The sequence below is a fragment of the Pseudoliparis swirei genome, chromosome 17 (assembly GCF_029220125.1).
Source record: "Pseudoliparis swirei isolate HS2019 ecotype Mariana Trench chromosome 17, NWPU_hadal_v1, whole genome shotgun sequence".
NCBI lineage: Eukaryota > Metazoa > Chordata > Actinopteri > Perciformes > Liparidae > Pseudoliparis > Pseudoliparis swirei.
Window position 1 is genome coordinate 11326645 of NC_079404.1, and position 25639 is coordinate 11352283.

The 25639-nt window shown below is 39.0% G+C and overlaps 1 protein-coding gene across 1 annotated transcript in view; it reads left to right on the top strand.

Annotated features, from left to right (window-relative positions):
• eys (eyes shut homolog) overlaps window positions 1-25639 on the top strand; it is a 174394-nt gene that overhangs the window by 25630 nt on the left and 123125 nt on the right. The window contains 14 exon segments of the mRNA XM_056436017.1: window positions 472-576; window positions 4109-4248; window positions 5862-6025; window positions 6173-6426; window positions 8020-8124; window positions 10922-11044; window positions 13014-13127; window positions 15172-15294; window positions 16916-17029; window positions 17808-18041; window positions 19151-19273; window positions 19368-19481; window positions 23583-23696; window positions 24398-24511. Of these exon segments, the coding sequence (XP_056291992.1) occupies window positions 472-576; window positions 4109-4248; window positions 5862-6025; window positions 6173-6426; window positions 8020-8124; window positions 10922-11044; window positions 13014-13127; window positions 15172-15294; window positions 16916-17029; window positions 17808-18041; window positions 19151-19273; window positions 19368-19481; window positions 23583-23696; window positions 24398-24511 (1941 nt within the window).

Sequence of the window (25639 nt, forward strand, 5' to 3'; positions counted from 1 at the left end):
GAGCGCGGGGATTGAACGCGGCGCCTCGCCATGTTTCCGCCTGGTCGGTCAGCTGTTTGCCGGCTTTTTTTTGGGGGGGGGGGGGGGGGTGTCTGCGCGTGCAGACATTTACTTTTGTTTTGGGGGACTGCAAATGTGGAGTACGTGTGATCGAATACAATATTGTTGACAACACCAAAAAGCTACATAAAAAAGCTACCCTTATACTGGAGCTGCGAGCGTGGAGTGGCACTATATGACATTGCGTAATCACTGCCGGAAAGCAGGTCGAAGTACATCCGCCCCGGAGCGGGCGGCTCCAGAATCTTACATAGCGGAGTTATTTCCCCACAGACCCCCGATAGCAATAGCGGAGACGCGAATCGTCATAGTAGCGGCACAATTTTTTTCAAGCTGTTATTTTAAGGTACAAAAGTAATTTTTTTCAAGCTGTTATTTTAAGGTACAAAAGTAATTGCCTCTTTTTTTCAGGAACACACTGTGAGACTGAGATCAACGAGTGTGACTCCAGTCCCTGTCAGCACAACGGCACATGCTCTGACTTGCTGGGAAACCATGAATGCCAATGTCACGCAGGTATTTTGGACGATTGTCAAAACTAGAGCTTTTTTATGACATTTAAGGTAACTGAAGTAGCTGTGGTAGTAGGCAGTGCTGTAGACCTTTTTACGCTTGTATGCAGTGGATGTGGTCAAGGATCTCATGGGCCAATTCAACCATGAGATGTGCATCTGACTCGAGGTCCGATTCACAAACGCGAATGATATTACAGCGCAAACTTAAAATTCTTCAGCTTATTATTTATCCATGCGGTAAAGCAAGAATGCGCTTGAGGTCAAAGCTTCAGTTGTGAAAGGTGAGAGTCGGGAGAGGATTGTCAGAGAGCCACTTCCATCCAAACCTCCAATTACGAGAGAGGAAAGGGAAAGTGTTAGCCCAGGAGTTGGTAAAGGAGGGTATAAATAATTTGTTTAGTTGTTTAATATGAACATTTTTCCCATAATTTTGTTGTCATTGTATCTTGTCATCACATTACAAATTTATTTGGTTTGAGCAGACACCCCTTACAAATGAGCTTCAACCAAGCTTAGTTACAACCAATTCTCTGGAGACGCTGATAATTTCCACTTTAACTGCACATGGCTGTTAACGCTTATATTTGTGAATTTAGATGTTTTTTTGTAATCATGCTCATTTACATAGTGAGGGGCCAATGTTTACATATTAACTGATTTATATACATGCAAATCCAATATGCTATTTGCTTAGCAGCCCATGAAGGGGTGCATTTCACTCTTTATGGGTGCTTTAAGAATTACACGTTTTCTTTTTGTCTTATTTGTGCAGGTTTAGCAACCGAAATGCCGTGCATTGCTTTTGTGAATTTGCCTCCAAACACCAAAGGTGATTAGCCATTGACAGCTGGTTCCCTAGTGTCACATCCTCTATGAGGAAGTTAAGTAAAGGCTAGAGAAGTCGGCTGTAATGCAGATAACTTAAAGAAAAATCTATTCTTGTTTTCTTTTCTTTTTTTATTCAGTTTTTTTTACTTTACAATGTGTTCAAATAAAGCACCCACATGCCTTTTTATTATGAAACCACAAGCCATTTCAAAAGGGCCCTCCTCTCTTTGATCACAACATGCTCCATTGTGCAGTGTAGAGACAAGAAAGCTCAGCCAGGGTCTTCATCTCGGTATTCACAGCATCAGTTTCCAGCTTTGCTCTGTGACGAACAGCTGAGGAAAATCACAAATTCATTAATGGAAGTTCAATAACATTACACGATGAAACTTGTGTATTATTGTTATTGCTTCTTGTGCCTGGCAGGCTGAGTCTGACTTTACATTCACTGAACATAAACTGATGGACCACTCGCAGGAGTTTTATGTTACTGGCAGGGCACAGTGTCTTTTGCTGTGTCTGGCAGTTGCTCTCGCCCAATTTCCCGGAACATTTGACTGCACGTTCGGTCCAAAGACACTGTGGGCAAAGCGCCTCAGTGGCCAGATGAAGTTTTTCTCACACAAGTTTGCCGCAGTTATTTTTAGCCCTTGTTCCCAGCAAATGTTTTCTTTGCTCTTCGGGGAAATGTAACTTTGATGGTAATGAAACATTGTGTTTGTTCACTCTTGTTCAATTAAACATTGAAGGACAATGACAGTGTTAATGACACATGTGTTGTTCGCCTCATCAGCTGCTGAAGCGAAGCACACCAGAGTCACTATTTAAGGTGACTTTCAGAATGGGGCATTGTGTTATTGTCAACTGATGAATTGCATCATCCATTGAAGCGTCTAAAGTGCAACTCTCCGTAGTTTAAAAGATGGTGACTGATAGCTTGAAGCGTTATTCATCCATCCGTTTCCTTTTCCTGCTCAGAGCTGTGAGGGGCTGGAGACATTGGGTAAGACGCCACACCCTGGACAGGTTGTCAGTCGATCTCAGGGTGAACACACAGACAGAAAAACAAAGGCATACCTCCAGGGAATTTAGAGTTTCCAGTTCACTTAACTGGCATATCTGTGAATTTACAGAGGAAACCTTTGCAAACACAAGGAGAACTTTCACACTCTTCCATAGGCCAGCAGGTTAGAGCACAGCGATAAACAATGCAATCATATCAAAAGGGCTGAAAATGAGAAAGCTAGAATTAAGACCTCTTATTTAAAAGTAATAATACTTTTAAAAATAAATAGGACTTAACGAAATAGGCCAATGGAAATTCACAGAGAGGGCTCTCTTTATATCAGCTGGGTTCAGGATCATAATGGGGATCCTTATGTTCACTCTCCCTTGGACTTTTTCGGTTAGCATTTATGTGGAAATCTGGCTGTGATGTTAGAGGAATGGAGGAGCGGGCTGATAACTGTCATTCGGGTTATCAAGGAGGAACCTCCCATCACAGATGTCAAGTTGAAATAGACCCACGACACCCCAGAAGGCTCAACGGTTATTATGTGCTGCCCCCGTTACACCTGCTCAGAGCACCAATAAGGACTGGAGCCATCCACACTGTTTATTTAGAGACATATTTCACAAATGTTACCACAATGACTATTTGCCTTCTTACTATTAATATTTATGGACAGCCAAAGACAATTATGGAGGAAGTAGAACGTGATGTTTGGCACTGATATTTGCTGTATCTCCTATTTCACACACAAGATGGGTATCCATACTTTGCACACAAGCTGGCTCCTTTTCTTTTCTCAGGCAGAGCCATCGGTTGCTCTTTTCAGCTGCCTCTGAAGCTGCCTTTGCAGCCTCCCGTAAGCCCTAGTCATGAATCCCTAACTATAAGTAAACTGGTCCTCGATGTGGCCATAGATCCATGGTAATAAAATTCCACAGGGCACAGACTGGCTTTCCATCCTGGATACTATCTCCCATCTGCTATCTCAGTAAACCGAAGTCTCTCTTACTCATATGCTTCATCTGCTGCATCTTCTCATGATGAAGTGAGTTTTACGATGTAAGAAAATAGTCTGGTGAGTGCCGCAAGACAGTAATAAGCAAAGTCTTAAAACATGGGTGGAATCATAAGTTGCAGGACACTTTCTTTTGTCCAAGCCCTTATCTGTCACAATGTATTGCCAATCCAATACTGAATGTTTACTAACAGTAAATGGTTAAAGTCAAACTAATGCATAGTTCTGACTCTCCTAAAGCTTACAGAATTTAGTTATATTGGTTCATGGGCCATTCAACTATTGGTTATACCAAATGTATAATTTCCAATTAGACATTATTTCCAACTACTCCTCCTCAATAAGGCTTTGACAAAGTGTCTGCTGTATTACTTACCAACCCCTTTTTTTCTGATAATGGTACAGATGAGTTTTAAGATCAAAAGAGCTAGACAATGTAAGACTCAAATTGAGACGTGAGTGGAATAGAAAGTCATGGAGGAACATAGACTACGCTTCACAACCGGGCCAATCCACCAGGTGACCCACTGTCGGCCCAATTCTGTCCGTATCTATGAGATACATAGAAGAGCTGACCATGTGTCCTGGTACATTAATATTAATTAGGAGATGTGTTTTAGACCAATCTTAGCAGATATTGCATTATTTAATCCAACTATATCAAATCTTTTCTTTCAGGTTTTCTGGGATATAATTGTGAAGTTGACATTGATTCTTGTGCTCTACCCAACAACACCTGTCCATCAACGTCTGAGTGTTTTGACCTCCCAGATGGTTTTGGATACACCTGCCGTGTACTCTGCCCTCAAAACCTTCAAGTGGGTAAAACATCTCAATGGACTGTCTGCACTTCTTTAAAGTATTCCTCTTAAGTCCAACACATTTTAAAGAGCTCCCAATTTTGTTTATTTCTCTTGAAGCAATTTCTATGTTTATCTTCAACAGCGCAGCAACATTATCACAACAGCAGGGAATCGTAACACGCACATTTATGAGAAGGTGTGATTTTCTCCCCTATATTATATCTCAAGGGGTTTCGCAACACTATGTCACCACTTTTCTCCCATAAGCACACATAACTAACATAAAACTTACCAGTACAATAACACTCATGTCTTGTTGTGTGATGGTAAATTATAAATGCATTTCCAAATGACCAGTGCGACACTCTAGTTTAAGAAATGTATCAAACCACAAACACAAAAGTCTGTATTTTATTGGTTAAAACTATCATATAAGTAAGGCAGTAGGAATAATACAGTTATATATAGAAACCTGCGACATATCTGCAAACTGTCACCACAAACTGAAATGCAGCAGGACTTAAGTGAGAAGATATCATATATTAATTCAGTATCGTATTCATAAAATGTGGGATAATCCTTTGTTATACACGGATAGAAATAAGCATAAATCCCACAGGAAGATCGACAGCAAATGCGTTAATCCATAAATGGAGCAATCAGCTGGTGCTGAAGCTGTACAGTATGTTGGTTTTCTTCAGAAGAAGGCCGTATTAAACTGAACCAATAACCAAATGTAGGTCAACGGATTCTGACCTACGACCAGACTGTAAATACAAAAACGATACGGTTTGAACTATTTATATTTACAGTGTACTGTATGCTTCATATTTAAATCATCAAAGCACTTTTTTGTGTTCTTTTTTTATTCTGAATGTGGTCGCACATCCCCAAGATTTTTAAGCAGTCATGGTAAAATAAGACAAAGCTGGAATTGTGTGATTGTTCGTCAGGGATTTCGCTATTGGCAAGCAGGGGGGAAGCACATCTACAGGACTGAAAAGGCCTCCGCTACCTGACGCGGATGAGTGCCACTGAAGATTTGCATTCTGTATTTTTTAATGTGCGGGGTTCTTTAGGTACCGATGGATCGACCCTCTGCCTTTTTATTTAAAAAAAAACCTTTACAAAATAGAAGGGCTTCTTCAAATGACAGATAGCAGCGAGAGATGATCACTCACTATGGAGGGAGCCAGAAATGCCAGGATATCTGCAATATACACCTTCCCACAAGCCAGCTCTGCCCCAGCCCCTTTGTAACCCTTCTACTATACATACACAAGTACCAGCTAGCAGCCATATCTGTTTTGTAACAGAGAACTCTTCGGAGGTTTAGCACTCAATGACCATTGATCTTGTCTTTTAAGACAGGATGTAAATGCTATACATGGAATATAGAGTGTATCCAGTATAACGCATGGATCAGTATTCATGAGAAAGCCATGTGGGTGGGATGGAGCTCATTTTCAGGCAGCCAGGAGCAAGAAATTATTTTGGGTTTCATTGTAAAATAATGGTAATATTTTATTGCTGAATAGGCACGTACACGATGAAGCTATTTCTTTTTTGCACATGAGGCAGCATATGTCACGGCATGCGTATCTGACGGCTCTGTCTTCTTTCAACAGCCATGTGCCAACAAAGGACACTGTGTGTTGAATGACGCCAATAGCTACAGTTGCATCTGTACACCGGGTTAGTCTGGTCAGAACTGCCGTATCAATGTCGATGATTGTGTTCAACATTGGTGTCAAAATGGAGCCACTTGTGTGGATGAGATTGGTGGTTACAGGTAAGCCTTCAAATCTTCATTTGTCTTCAGGCACCAGAATGTCAATGATTGTAAAAGCGGTGACATTTACTGTTCTCGTCCTTCAGGGTTGAAAGAGTGCTTCTACCTTTATACAGTATTAAGAAATTCTCTTTAATCTGTTGCCAGCTGCCGTTGTCCCAGAGGATACACGGGCGTCTTCTGCGAAGAGGACATTGATTACTGTGTTGGCCATCTCTGCTCTGAACATGGTGTTTGCCTGGACCAGCAGTATAACTTCACCTGCCGCTGCATGCTTGGGTTTGAAGGGTCGCTCTGTGAACTGGAAACAAATGAGTGCAACAGCTTCCCCTGTGCAAGCCGCGCCACCTGTGTGGACCTAGTCAGTGATTATCGGTGCCACTGTCCCCCAGGGTTTGAGGGTATGAGACCATCTGATGCCAATTTGAGCCCGTTTGCAGCCATTTGTATTGGAATTTCAGGTTTAAGAGCAGACGTTAGTGTTTGAAATATACAAAATGTTCACAGAAAATTCATCAGAATATGCTCGGCATTATTCAACATTAGGTACAGTTTCCTCATTGAGATTTGATATGTATCAGTGGAGAGGGCAAATATGCAAGTTGAGTTCTGTACATATTATAGGAGTAGATGGAAAATTAGAATTACCATACATAGAAATTATTGAAATTAAGAGGTATACTGTGCTCTAGCAAGAGTTATAACAGTTTCTTAATCGCCAAACTGCTTGGATTGGGAAGGCAATCTCCTTTTTGTAGATCATTATGCATGAGAATTAGATTTATAGAAATATAAAATCATGTCTTTGCCCTTTTTTTATTGCAGTAATGAATGTAGGATAAATACGATTCACTTGTATATCTTAAGAGTTGTGAAAAATTAAAGCACATGCAAGAACTTGTAGCTTGAATGTATGCATTAATTCATCACTATTAATCTAAATATATGCCCCTTTTTATGATATTTATTTAACAACTGTGCCATGTTAAGCAGATGTTAATGCAACATTAACTAAGTTAAAGCTACTTGTTAAAATCATTTAACATCGTGTTTCAAGATTCAAGCAGATTCAATGGAATAAACATCCATCCATCCATCCATTCTCATCCGCTTATTCCGGGGTCGGGTCGCGGGGGCAGCAGACCCAGCAGGTTGACCCAGACTTCCCTCTCGCCCGCGACACTTTCCAGCTCATTCTGGGGGAATAAACATGTCTACTTTATTATATATAGTTATGCTAAAATCAAATAAGTTTTTGTGAGTTTAAAAATCTACATTTGAAATATGGTGTTTTATTTCTGAGTCTTTTGGCATCGTGTGGCTCTTAATATTCACAATCTGGCCCATGTGTGCTGAAAATGTCTATATTAAACATCATATAGTCAAAGTACCAAATGTTTATATTTATACTATATATTTAGGCTGGAGGTACACTCAGTAACTACTTTAATTATAAGAGTATCTTATAGTACGTGATTAATAAAGCACTTGCCAGTGTATTGGGTCATGATGGCAACCGTACAATTACCTCTGATGTGTTCAGAAGAGCCTGAGGATGTCGCGTTGTTTATTCTCTGTGAACTCCCTGGCTCTTAGAGAAATAAGGGGTCTGAAATATCGCCAGAGGCCAGGCCGAGTGGACCACTAAAAGTGTCAGTAAGATCAGGAATCAATTCTGTATTAACTCTTGCCCAGAGGATAATACCATTGAGGCGCCACCATTCCTGAATACATACAAGCTATAATATGCTGAACACGTAATCATTCAATCAGATGTTGAGCCAGTGACTAGAATCGGAGGTATTCGGCTACCTGGTGAAGTAAAACCCTGTCACCAATAAACCAGTTGCTGCTTAATGTTGCTAAATACACAGAAAGTTGAAGTGAATAAGTTGTGAATGTGTAAAATAGTATTCTTTACGTATTAGGACAGCAACACGTGGAGTAGAAAGATATTTAAAGCTGTAGCTATTTATGTCTCCTCCATCCTGCAGGAAGGACCTGCTCTGAGAATGCAAACGATTGCTGGTCGCAGCCTTGTCTAAATGGAGGCTTGTGCACGGATCTGATAAATGACTACAATTGTGATTGTCCTGTTGGTAAGTACCAACAACTTGTGTATTATTGTTTACCTGTTTACAAAAATATCATTCCATTTCTTTTTTTATAGACGGGCATACGTGGAGCCTTTATTTCTCACGTACTAACAAACAATTTTGTTTACTCTGATAATTTTTCAATTGGTGTTCAAGGTGTGCTTCTAAAGATAGCAAAGGCAGGAATTATTAGGTACACATTTGAATGCAGGCAAAAAAGCAGTTAAAATCAGCATCTTAAAATGCTCAACACGGAGCGATTAGAAAAGATGTTCAGTTTTTGATTTGTGGAATAAAGGGTAAATTAGAGAAGACGTATACGCATTAATGCATGTAAACATGACTTGACTAATCAAACAGAGATCAGCATTGTCCTTCAATCAAGCAACACTGTGTATTACACATTTTTATTTGTCAGACATTTTATGACATGTCCCAAAAAGGATCCACAATCAGTCCCATTCCTCACTGTGCTGCTGATTTCACGATGCCTTCCGGTAATATAATACTTAATCACTACTTGATTGCACGAGTCAGAATGTCACAGTGCAATGTCACATTCAGGAGGAAACGGCCACAATCCACAGAGCAGGGTTTTACGGACAAATATTTGACAAAAAAAACCCACAAAACAAAGGTGTTGACCGGACCCAGAATACACTCTGGCACCGGGCAATGAGTCGTTTTGCTCAATTATTTTTTCAATATATTCCACAAAGGCAAAAGAACTGCCTGGTTTTTGCTGGATATTTTAAATTGGTATACTTTTGAGGTTTACCCTCCTACTTTTAGTTGCTAGAATTTATTGGAGTTAACGACTATCGCCACAGTGTTAGTGTCATTGTACATCTTGTTTTAGTTCTTTGTGCCTTTCCCACAGCCAGAAGTTCCTCTTTTTTACTGGACAATAGATTCATTCAAATGTGGGTGAAGTCATTAAAACATTTACTGCCTTGAAACATGTGCAGCAACTGTTACATGATGTCTTTTTTATCACATTATGGACAGAGCAAATGCATCACTGTAAATAATTTGTTCATATTTTTTTTTTTGCCCTTTGCTCAAATTTGATTTGGGGAAGAACAGAACACCAATGTGTCAGTAAAGCCTCCATTACTGTTTGGATTTCATTGAAAGATTTATAGACAGGTGTTACTGATCACTTTATCTTTTCTGAAAGTCAATTAGATAGTTGGTCTGTCAGGTTTGCTTTTTTCTCTCTACAAATACAAAATCAGAATCTGATTATTTTTTATGTTGCATTCTGACCGATTCCTGCCACAGTTTTATGTGTGTATCTACAGTACAGCATGTCTGTGTCGTCTAGTTGATCTATACCTACTATAGAATCCGTTTGTTATGATCACTAAAGTTCTCAGGGATACTTTGGCCAAGGTTTAACAATTGTGACAGCAAATGAAAATATCTAATATCTATTATATATTAATTGTATATATAAAACATTTATATTAAACATTATACATATATATATATTGTTTAGCATTATATATATGTTATTTATATATATATAATGTTTAGCAATTTGTGCTGATGGAGCAGTTCTCCGAGCCAAGGAGTAGTTATGACCTGCGGCTGTTATCATTAACCACTGAACATAGGTATATATGGACTTGACTTTAATGTATTACTGTAAAGTATTAACAATACATCATAGTGTGTCTTGTTACGATTGCACATTTTGAGAAGACATTGCGTTTCCCCTTCTGGTGTTTCTGTAGCAGAGTTGGGCTGAGCCGCTAGTAGCTGTCAGATATGATAGGAATTCCCATTTGGAGATGGTGACACTGTAAATGTGACATTCCTTCATGCAACATTAACCTCAGAGTGAATTGCATGCACAATTGGTTATTAAACACTTCTGAACACTCTGTTGGAGGCAATAGCTGTCCATTAACTAGTCAAGGCGACACATAATATGATGAGAAAAGGGTAGTTGGAAGGTCGTCAAACATCCAGATAGATGTGTTGATGTAAAGTGCTCGGCTCTGGAAGCAGGTTACAATGTAAAGAAAGTGGAGACTGCTTACAACAGGATGTACATAATCTATTATATCTGCGGTCCTGTTGGTTTATTCAAGTTTTGATAAAAAAGGGATTTGCATTCGCAAGCAGCATTTAAAATATTTCACTTCTTTGCCAGTGAGTGAGACCTACTGTACACACACCAAGTGCACAACGATTAACGGTGATATGGGTACATTCTTCCTGTTTTAAAGGTGTGTTGTTTGGAGAGCTTGTTGGTTAGTATTAGATTTTTTTATATTTTGCTTTTAAAAATATTCCGTGACTCCATGAAGTAAATCCCCTGACCTTTTATGAATGTAACAATTATATACACTTTAAATTTAAAAAAACGGCTGAACTGTGTGACATCATTGAAAGAAATCCCAGTAATCTATTTCAGGATTCTCATTTTTAAGTCATTTATATCTGTACAAACACGTGTAATGAGTATCAGTCACAGCATCTGTCTGTGCTTTATTTACAACAATAGATATTGACATGGTTATCTATCAGTGGCAAGCAGACAGGCATTTGGTGTGGCAGATAGATGTGATATAGATCAGGTTGCTAGGGTGGGTCTCTGTCAATGATTCACTCAATTAGCATACTGCAGAGCAGGTAGATTGCAAGGGGAAGAATCAATACCCCCATTAATGCGTTAGAGAAAAGGTGTCCATCCCGAATAAAATATCTAGCCATATACATATATAATGGCTCGATCTTTTATACATATATATAATATCCGTCTCCATTGTTAACTCAATTTTCTTTGCAGGGTTCAAGGGGAAAGATTGCTCGGTGGATATTGACCTTTGCTCATTTGGACTGTGCAGTGAACACACATTAATATGCGCTGAGACCAAGGATGGACAGAATGTCTCTTGCACGTGTGAAAGAGGTGAGCAAGACCTTTTAACAAGTATTAATTTTGTCATGTTAATGGAAAATCCTGAATTTCTCATGCTTCAAGGTCATTTTACTGAAGGGAATATGTGGCTGTGCAGAAAATACTGCAGAATCACCTGGTGTTTGAGTCGCTGTATGTAGATCCAAAAGTAGTTCCTTATCTTTTGTTTTATCAGATCAAGACTGCATAGCAGTCCTTCTTGTGTTCTCTTACTCGACCATGCATGAACAAAGAAAACTCAAAAGAATGTTTTTACACCTTCATAACCGTATGATAATTTTACGCAGATTAATTTGAGAGCTCCTGCAGAAAGAAAAAACAATTTAGTTTGTGTGTCAGTCAAGTCCCGCTGATTCCCCTCCACGAGGATGACGATGTTATCACAGCTGTAGCTGCCAGCAGTGACAGGGATAACACAGAAGGAAGAGGAAGAGGCTTGACCTGTTGGATAGTCTGAGGCTTGCCAGGGGTAACCAGGCTTCAGACTTTTACACATCAAGGATACGCGTGCAGTAAGTGACAGAGTGCCAGCATATACTGTGTGTACACGCTCTGGAAATCATTCAGCTTATTCCTGGATACAGTTGCGGTACTTAAAATGAAGAAAAAACTAAATTGTCCAGCCAAACCACCAATAATAATTCAGTCGACTCTACCCTGGCTCTGCTATCTCCTTTCAAATGAATGGTTATTACATAGAAGTTCATGTAACCCAATCAATAACCCTAACTTCATTACTCCTTTTGCACTTATGCTCGGCAGACGTCAAAGTGAAGGATTGTGAGTGATTTCTCATGTAAATGAAAGCAACCTGCGGCGGCTGCTCTCCCCAGATCACTTCTCAAGGTCAAACAGCGAGATGCTGTCACGTCTAGATGTTTTAGGTTTGATCTAATATTGCCAACCTAATGTGTTGCAAAACATCATACCCTCCCTTCCTATTTGTTGTACCACATGTTTCAACTGTTTGACCTATATTTAGTCCTCACCATATTCCTGAGTATGTTTAATGAACTCACATTGGTGGATTTTTCTGTTGTGTGAAAAAAAATTAGAAGGAAATACACTAGTGGCTTGTTTGGACGGTTGCTGGGGAAAATGTTCCCACTTTTCAAGTTATTAAACTCTCTTGAAGAGCAGCTTTTGCAGCACAATAATTTATTGTGTTTTTACAGCAGTTTTTGACAGCGGTATGTTTTTGTTTTTACATTGGCATTCATTTCAAAGCAGCAACTTTTCAGTGCAAGACTTATTTTTGCCGTACAATTATTTGAGCTCCAAAAGCTGTATAGTTTCATCAACAGCTCCACTTGGCATGAGGCGGTGTTTGTGAGACCACAGGTTGTTTGCATTGCAGCAGTTGTTTGATTGCTCTTGTTTTTAGCACCTCTGCATTGTTTAGGAGGGGAAACGGCTTATTCTGAATACTCTTTTGTATTTGTTTTTCCTGATATTGAAGAACATCTTAAGACTCTTAAACTCTGTTTAGTCCTTGGCCGACTGTGAAACGCATAACAAATACTCCAAGCTAGATACGTGTGAGGTTAACACACTAACAGCCTGTGTAGCACCAGCAGTAATGGGCCTTAAACACTGACATGTTTCTTCTCTCTAATGGTGTGTGTGTGTGTGTGTGTGTACACACATGTGCACTGATGCATGTTATTTGTTTCACGTGCTTCTACTTGTGTATAGATTGACTTTGATCTTAAAAAAACAGTAGATCTGGCTTGTTTAATGCAATAAATCAGAAGTGCAATGACTGGCTCTTATTAAACATGATTAAATGATCCAGTGAGCTGAGTCTGCAGGTGCCCAGCAAGCTCTTTGAATCAATACACGCTTTAAATACAATCTTTTCTTTAGGAAAACAATGACATGCTTATCCTAATTGCCAGAAGAATTAAACCAGGCCAAAAGGAATCCAATAACTTTCTCTTATTTTCTACATATGCTGCAGGGTTTGAAGGGTCATTTTGTGAAGTAAATCTCAATGAGTGTGAGTCACAGCCCTGCCAGAACAGAGGGATTTGTGTGGACGGCAATGACCTGTATCAGTGCTTCTGCTCAGAAGGTAAGTTGCAGTGCAATTTAGATTCCTAATCCTAAATATGTGAGACAATATGATTATGTGGCTAATTCAGACCTTTGTTGGTGTGCAACCAACCTGTTATGACCCTCCCTGGCCAAACACCGTTGCACTATTTAGATATTGGTTCAGATCTGTTTCAATAATTACAAATGTACACAGAGAGACTCACAAATGCAAACATGAAGATTCACATTGCGCACATAACAATTTACAAATATATTACATTTACAAATGCCTGCAGAACGACTCACAAATACATTCCAATGCACACGTAAATACATTACGATTTTTATAAATTTAAAGAAAAATCACAAATATATTGATGCGTTTCTATGTGGATTTATCTATTTTTTTTGTGGATCGCTACACACTTTGCGCACGGATTTATGAGACTCCCCTGGCGTGGCTCAATCTGTAAATGCGTTTTTTCAACATGGACCTATCTGTAGCCAATCAGATGTCGTCCCGCCTTAGAGAGGCGGGGCTTATCTCCGTAAGGTCTCTTATTGCAGTTTATTTTTAAGATTTTAAACGTTGGTAGCATTTTCCATTTCTCCCAAGGGACCAATATTCAAGGTAAAAATAATTAGGGAAGCCCATGAAGACTCAAGACTGCAGTCCCAAATGGTTAAAACGAGTAAAGAGAAAATGCAGGACAAAATATGCCAATTGCCTTATTAGAGACATTATGATACTATTTTGCATCTCAGACTTCATTATTTCAACATTTATAATAAAAATGTGGCATTCTTCCAACTATTGGAACACATCCAACATAACATAACTGTTGCTACAAACCAAAGAGACTACTTCTTGCTCATTACATTCCTCACAAACAATGTATGATCTGCAGACTCAGTTTGGTGCTGATGAGAAATATAGATAACTCTATTTTATTTGGGGAACGTACAAGGATTTAACCCTTTTTTCACAACTGGAAGAGATTCTTGGTCCCGATCTTCTTTTGTCCTCAACGTGACAACAACAACAAAACAAGTATCTTAATTCATGTAACTTTACAGCCATCGACGGTGGAGAGTCAACAGAAATGTGTCTAAACCAAACCCAACAGGTGAAGTTGCTGATTAACACCGTTTCCCCCAAATAACAGCGACTAATCAGTGGACTCATTTGTTGCAGTGTTTGCTTGGAATGATTAACATATACTATCAACAAACAGTTGTTTGTAGCATTTGATGTTGATTGCTTCCTGTATTCATAAATATTTTCAACAACACATTTTTTTATGTCTCATGACTTTCCGTTCAATACCCGCAAGGTTAACAGATATTTGCTTTACATTTTTTTTCCAATCACATAAAGCCATTCCATCAGAAATTGTCGCTCGCATCATTAAAGTAAGAAGGAATAAATCTCAGCTATTTTTCAAATCATTTCTTGGTCCGGTTGACATGCGAGACATACCTCTGATTAAAGCTTGATTGGGTGAAGCCTGTTATGCATTTTTAATGAAGTCAGGATAATTGTCAAATTTTATGACATGGAGAGAGGTGGAAATTGGTTCCATGGTCAGTTTGAGAAATGATGAGAATTTGACCTGCACCGATGGTGCTGATAGCCAGGCATTAGTCATGGGCCTCCTGTAGCTGCACTGTGTGACAGTGCTAATGATACTCATTTTGTAGCGTGACCATGCAGTGGAATATATTTACGGGGGACTAAAATGTCAGAAATTGGCAGCTCTTTCACGTCATGACTTTAACCTTTTATTTTTTAAACATCAATTATGCTAAATCAAATTGAAAATGTTCCATTAAAATAATGTCACAAACATTATGACAAAATCTAATTAAGTTTCTTAAATAAAGGCTGTGATGCAATCTACTCTCCATATTATGTACATGTTGTCTTGTGATGAGCCTGTATTGAAAAGTAATGTAAAAGGTCTGCAATGAAACTGCAATACATATGCTTTTGGGAGCAATTTGTTATAAATTTGTGTCTTTTCATATCTGGTGTTTACTAATATGCACTGATGAGATTTCTCTTTATCTCTTCATACCAGGGTTTGGTGGGTTGAATTGTGAAATCAACAATGATGAATGTGTCCATGGATACTGTGCCAATAATTCCACATGTATTGACCTGGTTGCAGACTATGAGTGCATCTGTCCTTCAGGCTTTGCCGGTGAGTTATCTGAGGCATCATTTTCATAGCATAGACTTTAATGAACATAGTGCAGATTGATGACTCTTCAATAGTGATGACCATCAACCGTGTCCAATGTAAGAGCCCATTCACCAATTTCAGCAGGACTCCAGCTGATTAAGTAGAGACATATTTGTTTCTCTTCTTGTAGAAAATGGTATCGGATAAAGTGTTTTTCCAAAGATGAAATATTGGCAACCGAAATATATCAACGCTGCTGTTTATCTTACATATACAGTAACACTAACTCAAGTAAACAGAATGCTGATCTGTACATTACTAATACAAGTTTATTTTATTTGTTATGATATGAATGGAACCTTTTTTGTATCCATCACGTCTTGCGCAGTAGTCGCAAGGGAATTGTATTCATATTGTTGTACTGTGACAGTGTAAGCAGGCATAAACCTACACTAAATAAAGTGTGCCTTTGACTGTTGTAAGAAACTGCACGAGTACAAAGATATGGCAGTTATACCACAGTATCGGTCCTGCTGGCTCCATTACCAAATACACACACACACACACACACACACACACCGCACATCACGTTCCTCACGTTAATGGTTGTCAATCTCTGCAGTCAGTCATTAGTAGGGTTGGGTACCGAAACCCGGTGCCAATATGGTACCGGTTCCAATACAACCGGTATTACCCGGACCGAAACGCAACGCACATTTCGGTGCTTCTTTCCGGTGCCTGAGCCGATTGAAATTGGAAAAAACTATTGTTGTGAACTTCTCTGGTGACTCCGCCCTGTCAGCAGGTTACGAGCCTCTCATTTAACTTTGACAGCGGAGGCTGCGCCGTGTGTGACTACGTGAACCCGTGTCGAGCACACCAGCGTCAGGCTGGACGTGACGGGGAGACCGATGATGACGAGCAGCCTGAACTCAGATTAGTACCGTAACGTTGATTGCAAGTCTTGCATTCATAAAAGTAGGCCAAGAAATAATAAATTAGCCATTATAACCATGCTTAAACTAGAGCTAACGCTAGCTACGAGCTACGAGCGTGACAGTCTGCTAGCAGATGTGTTGATGTCCAGCGATCCCGGCTGTTTACCCGGTGTTACCGGGAATATAATGACGGAGGAATAAAGACCATGGGGCATCACTTTGTTTCAGTGTAACTCGCTGTCAGAAGCAAAACTTTATTTGTCACGTGTCATCTTCAGTCCCTCTGATTGGTTGTTCTCTTTGCCCATCAACACAATGACAGGATTAACCCTATAAAGTCTGCACATGACAATACATATCACATCATATAATGGAGAACATTGTGTATGTTAACAGTCTGATATCCGTTGTTGTCGTGCTCCATGATAACGGCTTCTACAGGGAATATGGCCAAAGAGGTTTTTAATGTCTTCATTGTGCGTTAAAAAAAAAAAAGTATCGGTTCAGGCACCGTTTAGGCACCGGTATCGTTTTAAAAGTACCGGTTTAGCACCGGTATCGGAAAAAACCCAAACGATACCCATCCCTAGTCATTAGTCGGATGGGATATTGAGATGTGTCATTATGTTGGTGATGTGCTCCTTTTCTTAGTGTGTGTTCATTTTTGCAGCGCTCAATTAACAATCTTTATTTCCTCTCAGGGAAGAATTGCTCCACATTTGTCTCGGCATGTGCATCAGATGTTGAGTTCTGCAGAAAAGGAGGAACCTGCTCCTACAACTCAGCTGGGGAAATGCAATGTATTTGCCCTCCAGGTATCAAAGCACATATATGAAGTTGATTGGTAATGAATTTCTGAAGCTCAATTTCTTTGTATAGGAATCAAGCTCGTCAGAATCAGAAATCTGGTTTATTGCCAAGTACGTTTCCCCCACAAGGACGTTGTATTGATGCATAGCTGAAACATACTAATATATAAATATTCCGATGAAGTTCAATTTAAGTTAAAAATATAAAGAAATGTGAATATAGAATATAATAAAAATACAATAAGAATACAAATTGCTATAGTTATAACTCCAGTAACTCCCTCTAGAAATGCAGACATGCAACAGCAATGGACCAAGCGATGCTCAAAGCTACAATATGATTCTAGCCACAATGCATCTTGTGCTTCTCTTGGCTTACTCTACATCAATCCCTCTTTTAAATTGAGCCCTTAATGCATGTGCAAATCTACTAGTGTTATTGATTACTGTGGTGTTATCACCAAAACACCATTAACCTCTAAGTGAATACCATTAGAAAGCATGTGTACAAATCTGCAAATTAGTTTCATTTGGTGAAGAAAAAACCCACCACACATCAGTTGTTTTACTTTGTTTATTTTTCTGTTGCTAAAATCCCTCGTTGCTTTTAGTGCTTCAGGCTGATGCTGGATAGAATTTGTAAAACGGCAGAGAGGAAAAACACTGGCAACGACCACATTACGTGAAATCACCATCCATGATGTCTGCCAGACGTGGGAAGTCAGGAGGATACTGTACGCATAGCTACGCACATCAATCATTACTTTGATCCCTCTTCTTACAGGATACCATGGCAATGAATGCTCCTCATCTGTGAACCAATGCGTGTCAAATCCTTGCAACCCTGAGGGGAGTCTCCTCTGTGAAGAGCTGGCAAATACTTCTCGATGTGCGTGTCGCTTTGGGTACTCTGGGCCGCACTGCGAAACACCAATAAACCACTGTGTTGATGGTCTGTGTCAACATAGTTCGACATGTGTGAATCTAACTAGAGGGTTCAAATGTGATTGTTTACCAGGTAGGTTCATCAACTGTATATAGCAAACTTACTCTCAGTTTGATGCTCTCGCATTTTCACCTTCCTTCTCTGTGGGAGTCTAATCTCTTTGGCCTTAAGCAACAACACAAACCAGCCTTATGAAATGTGTACGTCCGGGCTCAGTTCATCAGGTGGTGAGCTGACTTCAAAGCGGTGATGGTGTCTGGAATGTAGGTTTTCCCTCTTAGGAGCAATAGGTCTTCTACTCCTATTTAATCAAAGGAAATGAATTAATAATATTGGATAGTATGCCACTCATACCTTGTATTTCTGAGGTAATAATCACATTATTATCAGTTGTAAAATGATTTCAAAGTCTAACTAGAACGGGCACTCGGTAGAGCGCATACCTTCGCATTTCACAAGATTGGGCATTGAATTATGAACATGTTGGCATTAGTTGCATGCCAATTGGATACAAATTGACCGTGCTATGGTAAAAAGAAGATTTTGACCTTTTCATGACTTTGACCCGATTGATCCCAACATCTAATCAAATGGTCCCCGGATAATAACCAATCATCCCACCGAATTTCATGCGATTCGGTTTAATACTTTTTGTGTTATGCGAATAACACGCATACAAATAAATAAATAAATACACGGCGATCAAAACATTACCTTCCGCATTTTCAATGCGAAGGTAATTAGGTACTTCCATTCCAGTAATTCACAGGTAACTCCTAGGTACAGGTAAATGAGGTATTATAAATAAACTTAAAAAGCAAAGCATTCACACGCTGTGTTTAACAGATGAGGTGAAGCGGCTCCTTTAATGGTAACCCCTTACCAAAAACATTGCGCCCCACTCGTGGTACTCACTGCTGTTTTGAAGTACTATTTAAATATTTTTTATGGATGATAATAGTGATTGTGCATGTTGTCGTCCACTTGAGCACTAGAAGGAACAGAAAGACATCTAATTAAATTCTCATGTTGCTCTTTATTACTTTGTTATAATGCCTCGGTCACTACTAGATGTCTTCACAAGACAGTGTCACAGTATATCACATCCAACAGGCATTTCTTTAAGAGATTGTCCCCTGGAGTGGAGAAATCCTATAGACTATATTGTCCTCTCTCCACAGGGTTAACAGGCCAGTTTTGTGAGATAAACATTGATGACTGTGAAGAAAAGCCGTGTGGAGCTCTGAGTATTTGTGAAGACTCTCTCGGTGGCTACAATTGCTTCTGTGCGCCTGGATTTATTGGTAAGTGAAAGCCATGTCGAAGTCATTCTTTGTAAGTTAAAGTGACATTTTATTCACCGAAGCAACATATTAGACGCTTTTTATGCTTTCTAAGGAAGTGACTGCAAGGTTGAAGTGAATGAATGTCTCAGCCAGCCTTGTCAAAATGGAGGCTCCTGCATTGATGAGCTCGATTCGTTTAGCTGCCGGTGTCCTCTTGGAATCAGAGGTATTTCAAATGCTTCTTTCCACAAATATGTTTGCACTACACTGCTCACACTTGAATGATGTAATGATGAGTGGGAGGCTACTTCAGTCCGGCCTCCAGTGTGCATGGATATGAGCACTTTTAGAGAGAATATATGTATTGTTCATGTACTTTGACATTTCTATTGTAATGTGGTCTCTTAATTTCACCAAGAGACAGACAATTTAATTTAGAAAAGATGGATATTTAACTGTAGACCTGTGGGTGCATCAGCATGGAACTTCATTAATACACTCAAAAGATGGAAAGGGACTGAAGCATGAATTAGTTAGTTAACAATTTTAACATTTTCTTAAAATACATTCTAAAAAAATAACTTGTTCATCCAGAAATTACAGCTTGTTTTTTCAAACGAATGTGGTAATATCTCAAATGCATTATGTCCATGTGTTATGTCTCAATGCAACAATCAAATATGTTGTTAAAATCAATATCATTTTGCATTGAAACTGTTCTCAGAGATATACATACAACATATTTCTAACTATTTTCTGCCACCGCTATCTCGTTCACGCCATACATGACTGACATGTATTTCACAGTGATGTAATGTCAAATGCCATGCCAAACAGAACAGATAATTCTACATTATATACACTTTTGCTAGATGTGTCGTTGACCCCAAATCTTCTGACCCTAGTGATATATTCATTTAACAGTAGGATCAGTTCGATTTAGAAGACGAGTGGATCGGATTTCAGGAAACTCAAAGTGGCAAGAGCTGCTGACAGCTGAACTGTGTAGATTATATTAAAGTACATCCACCTTTTCATGATTAGGATGGAATCTGAGGAGTTTCACTCGCTTTACATAATGTTTTTTACTCAGCTCGTCAACTTAAACTACAGGCGGCAATATAAATGTATTCAATGAATGGAAATAAAAACTGCACACCGGATGTGGTTTTAAAAAATGGATGGCAACAAACAATTACATTCAAGCTTGATGCCTCTTCAATGGAAAGCTTCCACTGAAGCACAGTTACAGAGGAATTTTTTTTTTGTGAAGAGGGAAACTACTTTCTATCGTCTGCTCATAATGTGTGGGAGTTGATCTGCTTAATTGTGCAGGTATCTTAGATTCAACACATGAATCATAAATGATGAATCTCATCATTATGAGTTTATATTCTAAGAGTAGATTTTTCCAGATGCACTTTTGTTTATCAGTAAAGCATACCATACTGCCCCTAGTTCCTAACATGTAAAGTTTATCTTCAGGATGGTGACAGAGGAAGGGGCGTGGCGTCCTTCAAATTCAAAGGGTTTATCCCTGTGTGCAAGAATGTGTTCAGCAAATGGCATGGGTTTTCCATAATTATACTTTTGTGCAAGTAGAAGAAATTGAAAGTGGTACCAGAGTAAAGGTCAATGGGGTCGCATAGGCATTAGGGGTTATCTACTGGGGCCCAATATCCACATTTGATTTTCATGGTCATGGAATTTGGCAAGTGTGTTCTGGTTATTAGCCAGTATGCAAATGTAATTATTGATTTTCATAAAAGTATTATATGCATACCTTCGCATATAACAAGATTGGGCATTGAATTATGAACATGTTGGCATTATTTGCATGCCAATTGGATATAAATTGACCGCGCCATGGTAAAAAGAAGATGTTGACCTTTTCATGACCTTGACCTTTGACCCGATCGATCCCAAAATCTAATAAAATGGTCTCCTGATAATAACCAATCATCCCACCAAATTTCATGCGATTCAAGAAGATTTTGACCTTTTTCATGACCTTGACCTTTGACCCGATCGATCCCAAAATCTAATCAAATAGCAATAGGTCTTCGACTCCTATTTAATCAAAGGAAATGAATTAATAATATTGGATAGTATGCCACTCATACCTTGTATTTCTGAGGTAATAATCACATTATTATCAGTTGTAAAATGATTTCAAAGTCTAACTAGAACGGGCACTCGGTAGAGCGCATACCTTCGCATTTCACAAGATTGGGCATTGAATTATGAACATGTTGGCATTAGTTGCATGCCAATTGGATAAAAATTGACCGTGCTATGGTAAAAAGAAGATTTTGACCTTTTCATGACTTTGACCCGATTGATCCCAAAATCTAATCAAATGGTCCCCGGATAATAACCAATCATCCCACCAAATTTCATGCGATTCGGTTTAATACTTTTTTACTTATGCGAATAACACGCATACAAATAAATAAATAAATACACAGCGATCAAAACATTACCTTCCGCATTTTCAATGCGAAGGTAGTAACGGGTCACTACCCTGGAATTAGGGGTCAATAACCAAACTGGATTAAGAAAAGTGAAGGTTTGAATTTGAGCACAGGCTGTTACATCCAGCTATTATTACAACACATATGCATAAATTAAATCACTGTAAACTGCTTGGAGGAGGAGGTTAGTTAGTTAGTTAGGTAGTAGTAGTCTCAGAAGAGATTATGCCACGCGAGATTTAACAATGGCAAAAGAGAGGATGGAGCACGAAGGCGCACATGGTCACATAAAGTAGTCATGTCCCACAACATTACACAATGGCAGTGCACACAATGGAGACCGCACTTACACACCATGTGTGTGTGTATAAAAAGTGTGAAGGCATACATGTTTGTTTGTGAAAACATTCTTTGGCAATAAACCTGTTTCTGATTCTGATTCTGATGTGTGTGTGTGTCTGTGTGTAGGTGTTAAATCCTCAGCGCACCAGTAAATACAGGAACTCTAACTTGAGTCATCCGCTTGGGATTTGAATGAAGTTTCATGGAATCTGGCCAGAACTCAGCGAGTCGTGATTGCTTTTTGATGCTGATGGTGCAACAAAAGTCTTCCACAAATAGGTTGGACTTTGCATACAGGTGGTTCATACTGAAAATGTTAAATCATGAAAAGTTAAACTCTTCAGTTGTAAGTGTCTATTGTAGCTGCTGTAATAGGAAACTGCTCCTACAATGAATGGATATTTCAAAATATTTTGTTGTCCCAGAGTCTTCCAGATATTCTAAAGGTTTTTGGCAACAGTGAGCATCAGTATTTACAATATTTCAAAGACCTTCAGGCCACATTTACAGTAACAAATTCTCTATTTAGACCTTTTGTCCCAATACAAGAGAAGCAGAAAACGGTAGCCTGGGATTATATGGAATGCTGCTGTAATTCGAAGACCTCTCACTTTGGCATTATAGTAGAACAGCCTCCTCCAAAGTTTACAGCAACTTTAATTGTATGAAATATCAATAATGCAAACGAACATCACCTCACAGTTTGTGTGTAGAAGATCAATTTTGTATTACCACAATTACAAAAGTAGGGTGTTTAGACAGAAATATAGTGATTTGTTTTGGACATCTGACAAATAAGGGTTTTAAAATCAGTGTCAAAATAACTTTTCTAGCCTAACCGTACAAATGTGTTTATTCCATGTGTTGCAAAAAGTGCACGCGCAACATCAGACTGACTTAATTTCTGTGACAACTGTCTTCAAATTCTGCAACCAAAGGATTGAAGGTGTCACCAACCATCACATTTCAAACTCCATGAAAAGGCTTTTAGTGAAATGCAACATATATTTCACCACGTTGAAGGAAAGCACAAAACTGAGCATGAGTCATACAATTTTACAAATCAAAGCTGCAGTAATTGTTGGTCATAAAACGAACCTAAACTTGCATTATTTAAAGTTACACAGACTTGGAACAACAAAAAGAACAATACGTGATGACTGCTGTCACCGCCCTACATGAGAGCATGACCACCAGCGTAGCATTCTTAACAGAGACAAAGCAAACAAATTGTTCGGCAGCTGCAACATGAACATAACATTACAATAACAAATACGGCAGCAGAATCCTCCAACTGCAACAACATAATCAGAGCTCAACATGGACGTCATCCTACAAGTAGGCTTGAATATTCCTCCTTTAACTGAGGATAGGAGAATGATGGCTGTGGGAATGAAGGAGGAAGTGGGTGTGTCTGGGCTCTGATGGACTGCTATATTTTTGCTGTCATAGTCATTAATGTAGTCGATGCATTCTTGAACCACTGACTTTTCAATCTCGTGTTTTTACAGGAAACCACTGTGAAGTCGACATAGACGAGTGTATATCATCACCTTGCATGCACAACGCCACGTGTGTTGACCTTGTTCACGGCTACGGATGTGTCTGTATGCCTGGATTTACAGGTTAGTCAATGCATTTATTTATTCGGGTGGGGAGTATCTTTGTATGTTTAAACATAGATGATAATTTCAGTGCATACAATACTAATACATGAATAATAATACATTATGTATGGCCATTAAGTCAGCAGCCCACAGACGCTCTTTAAAGGGTCAAGACAAAACCGTGGTTTGATACTTAGAGACATTTTTAAGTCTTAATTATTTCCCTACATTTGACGGTTAAAAGCACAAAGAACAAGAATAACTTAACTAAAACATAGATCATGTCATTTCACCTATAAACATTTCGTAATAACCACTCATATTTCCCAGATTAAGTGCATTGCAAGCAATGTCATTGGTTGCATTGCTGAATCTTATCATCTCAAAGATGCAGGTTTCCATTCCTTTTAAAATATATTTGTTTGCAAGTTCAGAATTATATCTGAAATAGGGTTCTTCCTGTGAGAATGGTGTTTGCTGTTCTTACCTTGTTGCGGCACTATAGAAACCCCTCTCTGATATTTTAGCTGCATTTAGCTACTAGCATCTGTGTGTATGACATCAAAGATAATATACACAAAACCCCATTATTCTCGGTCAAACCCTCTCCGAGTTCAACTCACAGCAACTCCAGTGATGCATTTTGTGATTTCAACACTGAATGTTTCAGAACAGACAACTGTATCATATTTATCAATCTGTGTTCTTTTCTGTCAAAGGTACAGAGTGTGAAGTTGACATTGATGAGTGTGCTCCATCTCCCTGCAAGAATGGAGCCACTTGCATTGACCAGCCCGGTAATTACTTCTGCCGATGTGTGGCTCCGTTTAAAGGTAATGAGCACTGAGGGAATGGGGACAAGAAGCTAAATTAATTAACTCCACATACTATTATTTTCACCTGTCTGAACTCCCCTCACATGTCTCAACAAAAGGAGTACGTCTTAATTTGCTACCGATGGTTGGTTAAGTACACAAACCTTGAGTAATTACTAAGCGGTAAGCGACGGTGTGTGCTTCTGCCAAATGTGACAACTTTCATCATGTAGTCAGATGATAGAGCTAGCTGCTAGCCTCACAACAGTATCATCTTGGCATGTCAGTGGGAATTAAAATGGTGGTGGGTGATTTGGGCGGAAAGTACAATTTTACTCGCATGAGAAGATGATGAAAAGCTAAGTATTAAAAGAATGATCACTATTTGGAGCTAAAACATAGTTTTAGCTTTCCTATCATCATAGTTTACTATAATAAATCAATAACACTTGTATTGTCATATATTGTTAACTTACAAGTTTGATTACCATTAACAGACAACACAAGATTGTTGCTTTTATTGAAAAAGTATTAATGGTCAAAGATAACATATCTTAAATGACGGGATTTTTAATGATGTTTACTTGTTGACACAGCTTGTGTCTGTCCCATGTTAGTAATGACTGCAATGTTCTGAATATGATTCACATCAAGCCCTTTGTCCTTGTTATACTTTCACTGTTGAGTGTTCCAGTTGGACTCGAGTGGACTGCCTTGAAGGAACTGTCAGTGGATAATAATCTAAAAGTGTCATTTCACAGGAGCACAAAGGGCTCCATCATTAATAAATGTGAAAAACATTCATCTAGCCAGACTGCGTCTAGACACACTCATCCTAGCAAACCAAACAATCATTCAAGAAAGACCTTGGTCAAAACCCAATGACCACATATCTAACTAGAATGGGCTCTCGGTAGAGCGCATACCTTCGCATTTCACAAGATTGGGCATTGAATTATGAACATTTTTGCATTAGTTGCATGCCAATTGGATAAAAATTGACCGTGCTATGGTAAAAAGAAGATTTTGACCTTTTCATGACCTTGACCTTTGACCGATCGATCCCAAAATCTAATCAAATGGTCCCCGGATAATAACCAATCATCCCACCGAATTTCATGTGATTCGGTTTAATACTTTTTGTGT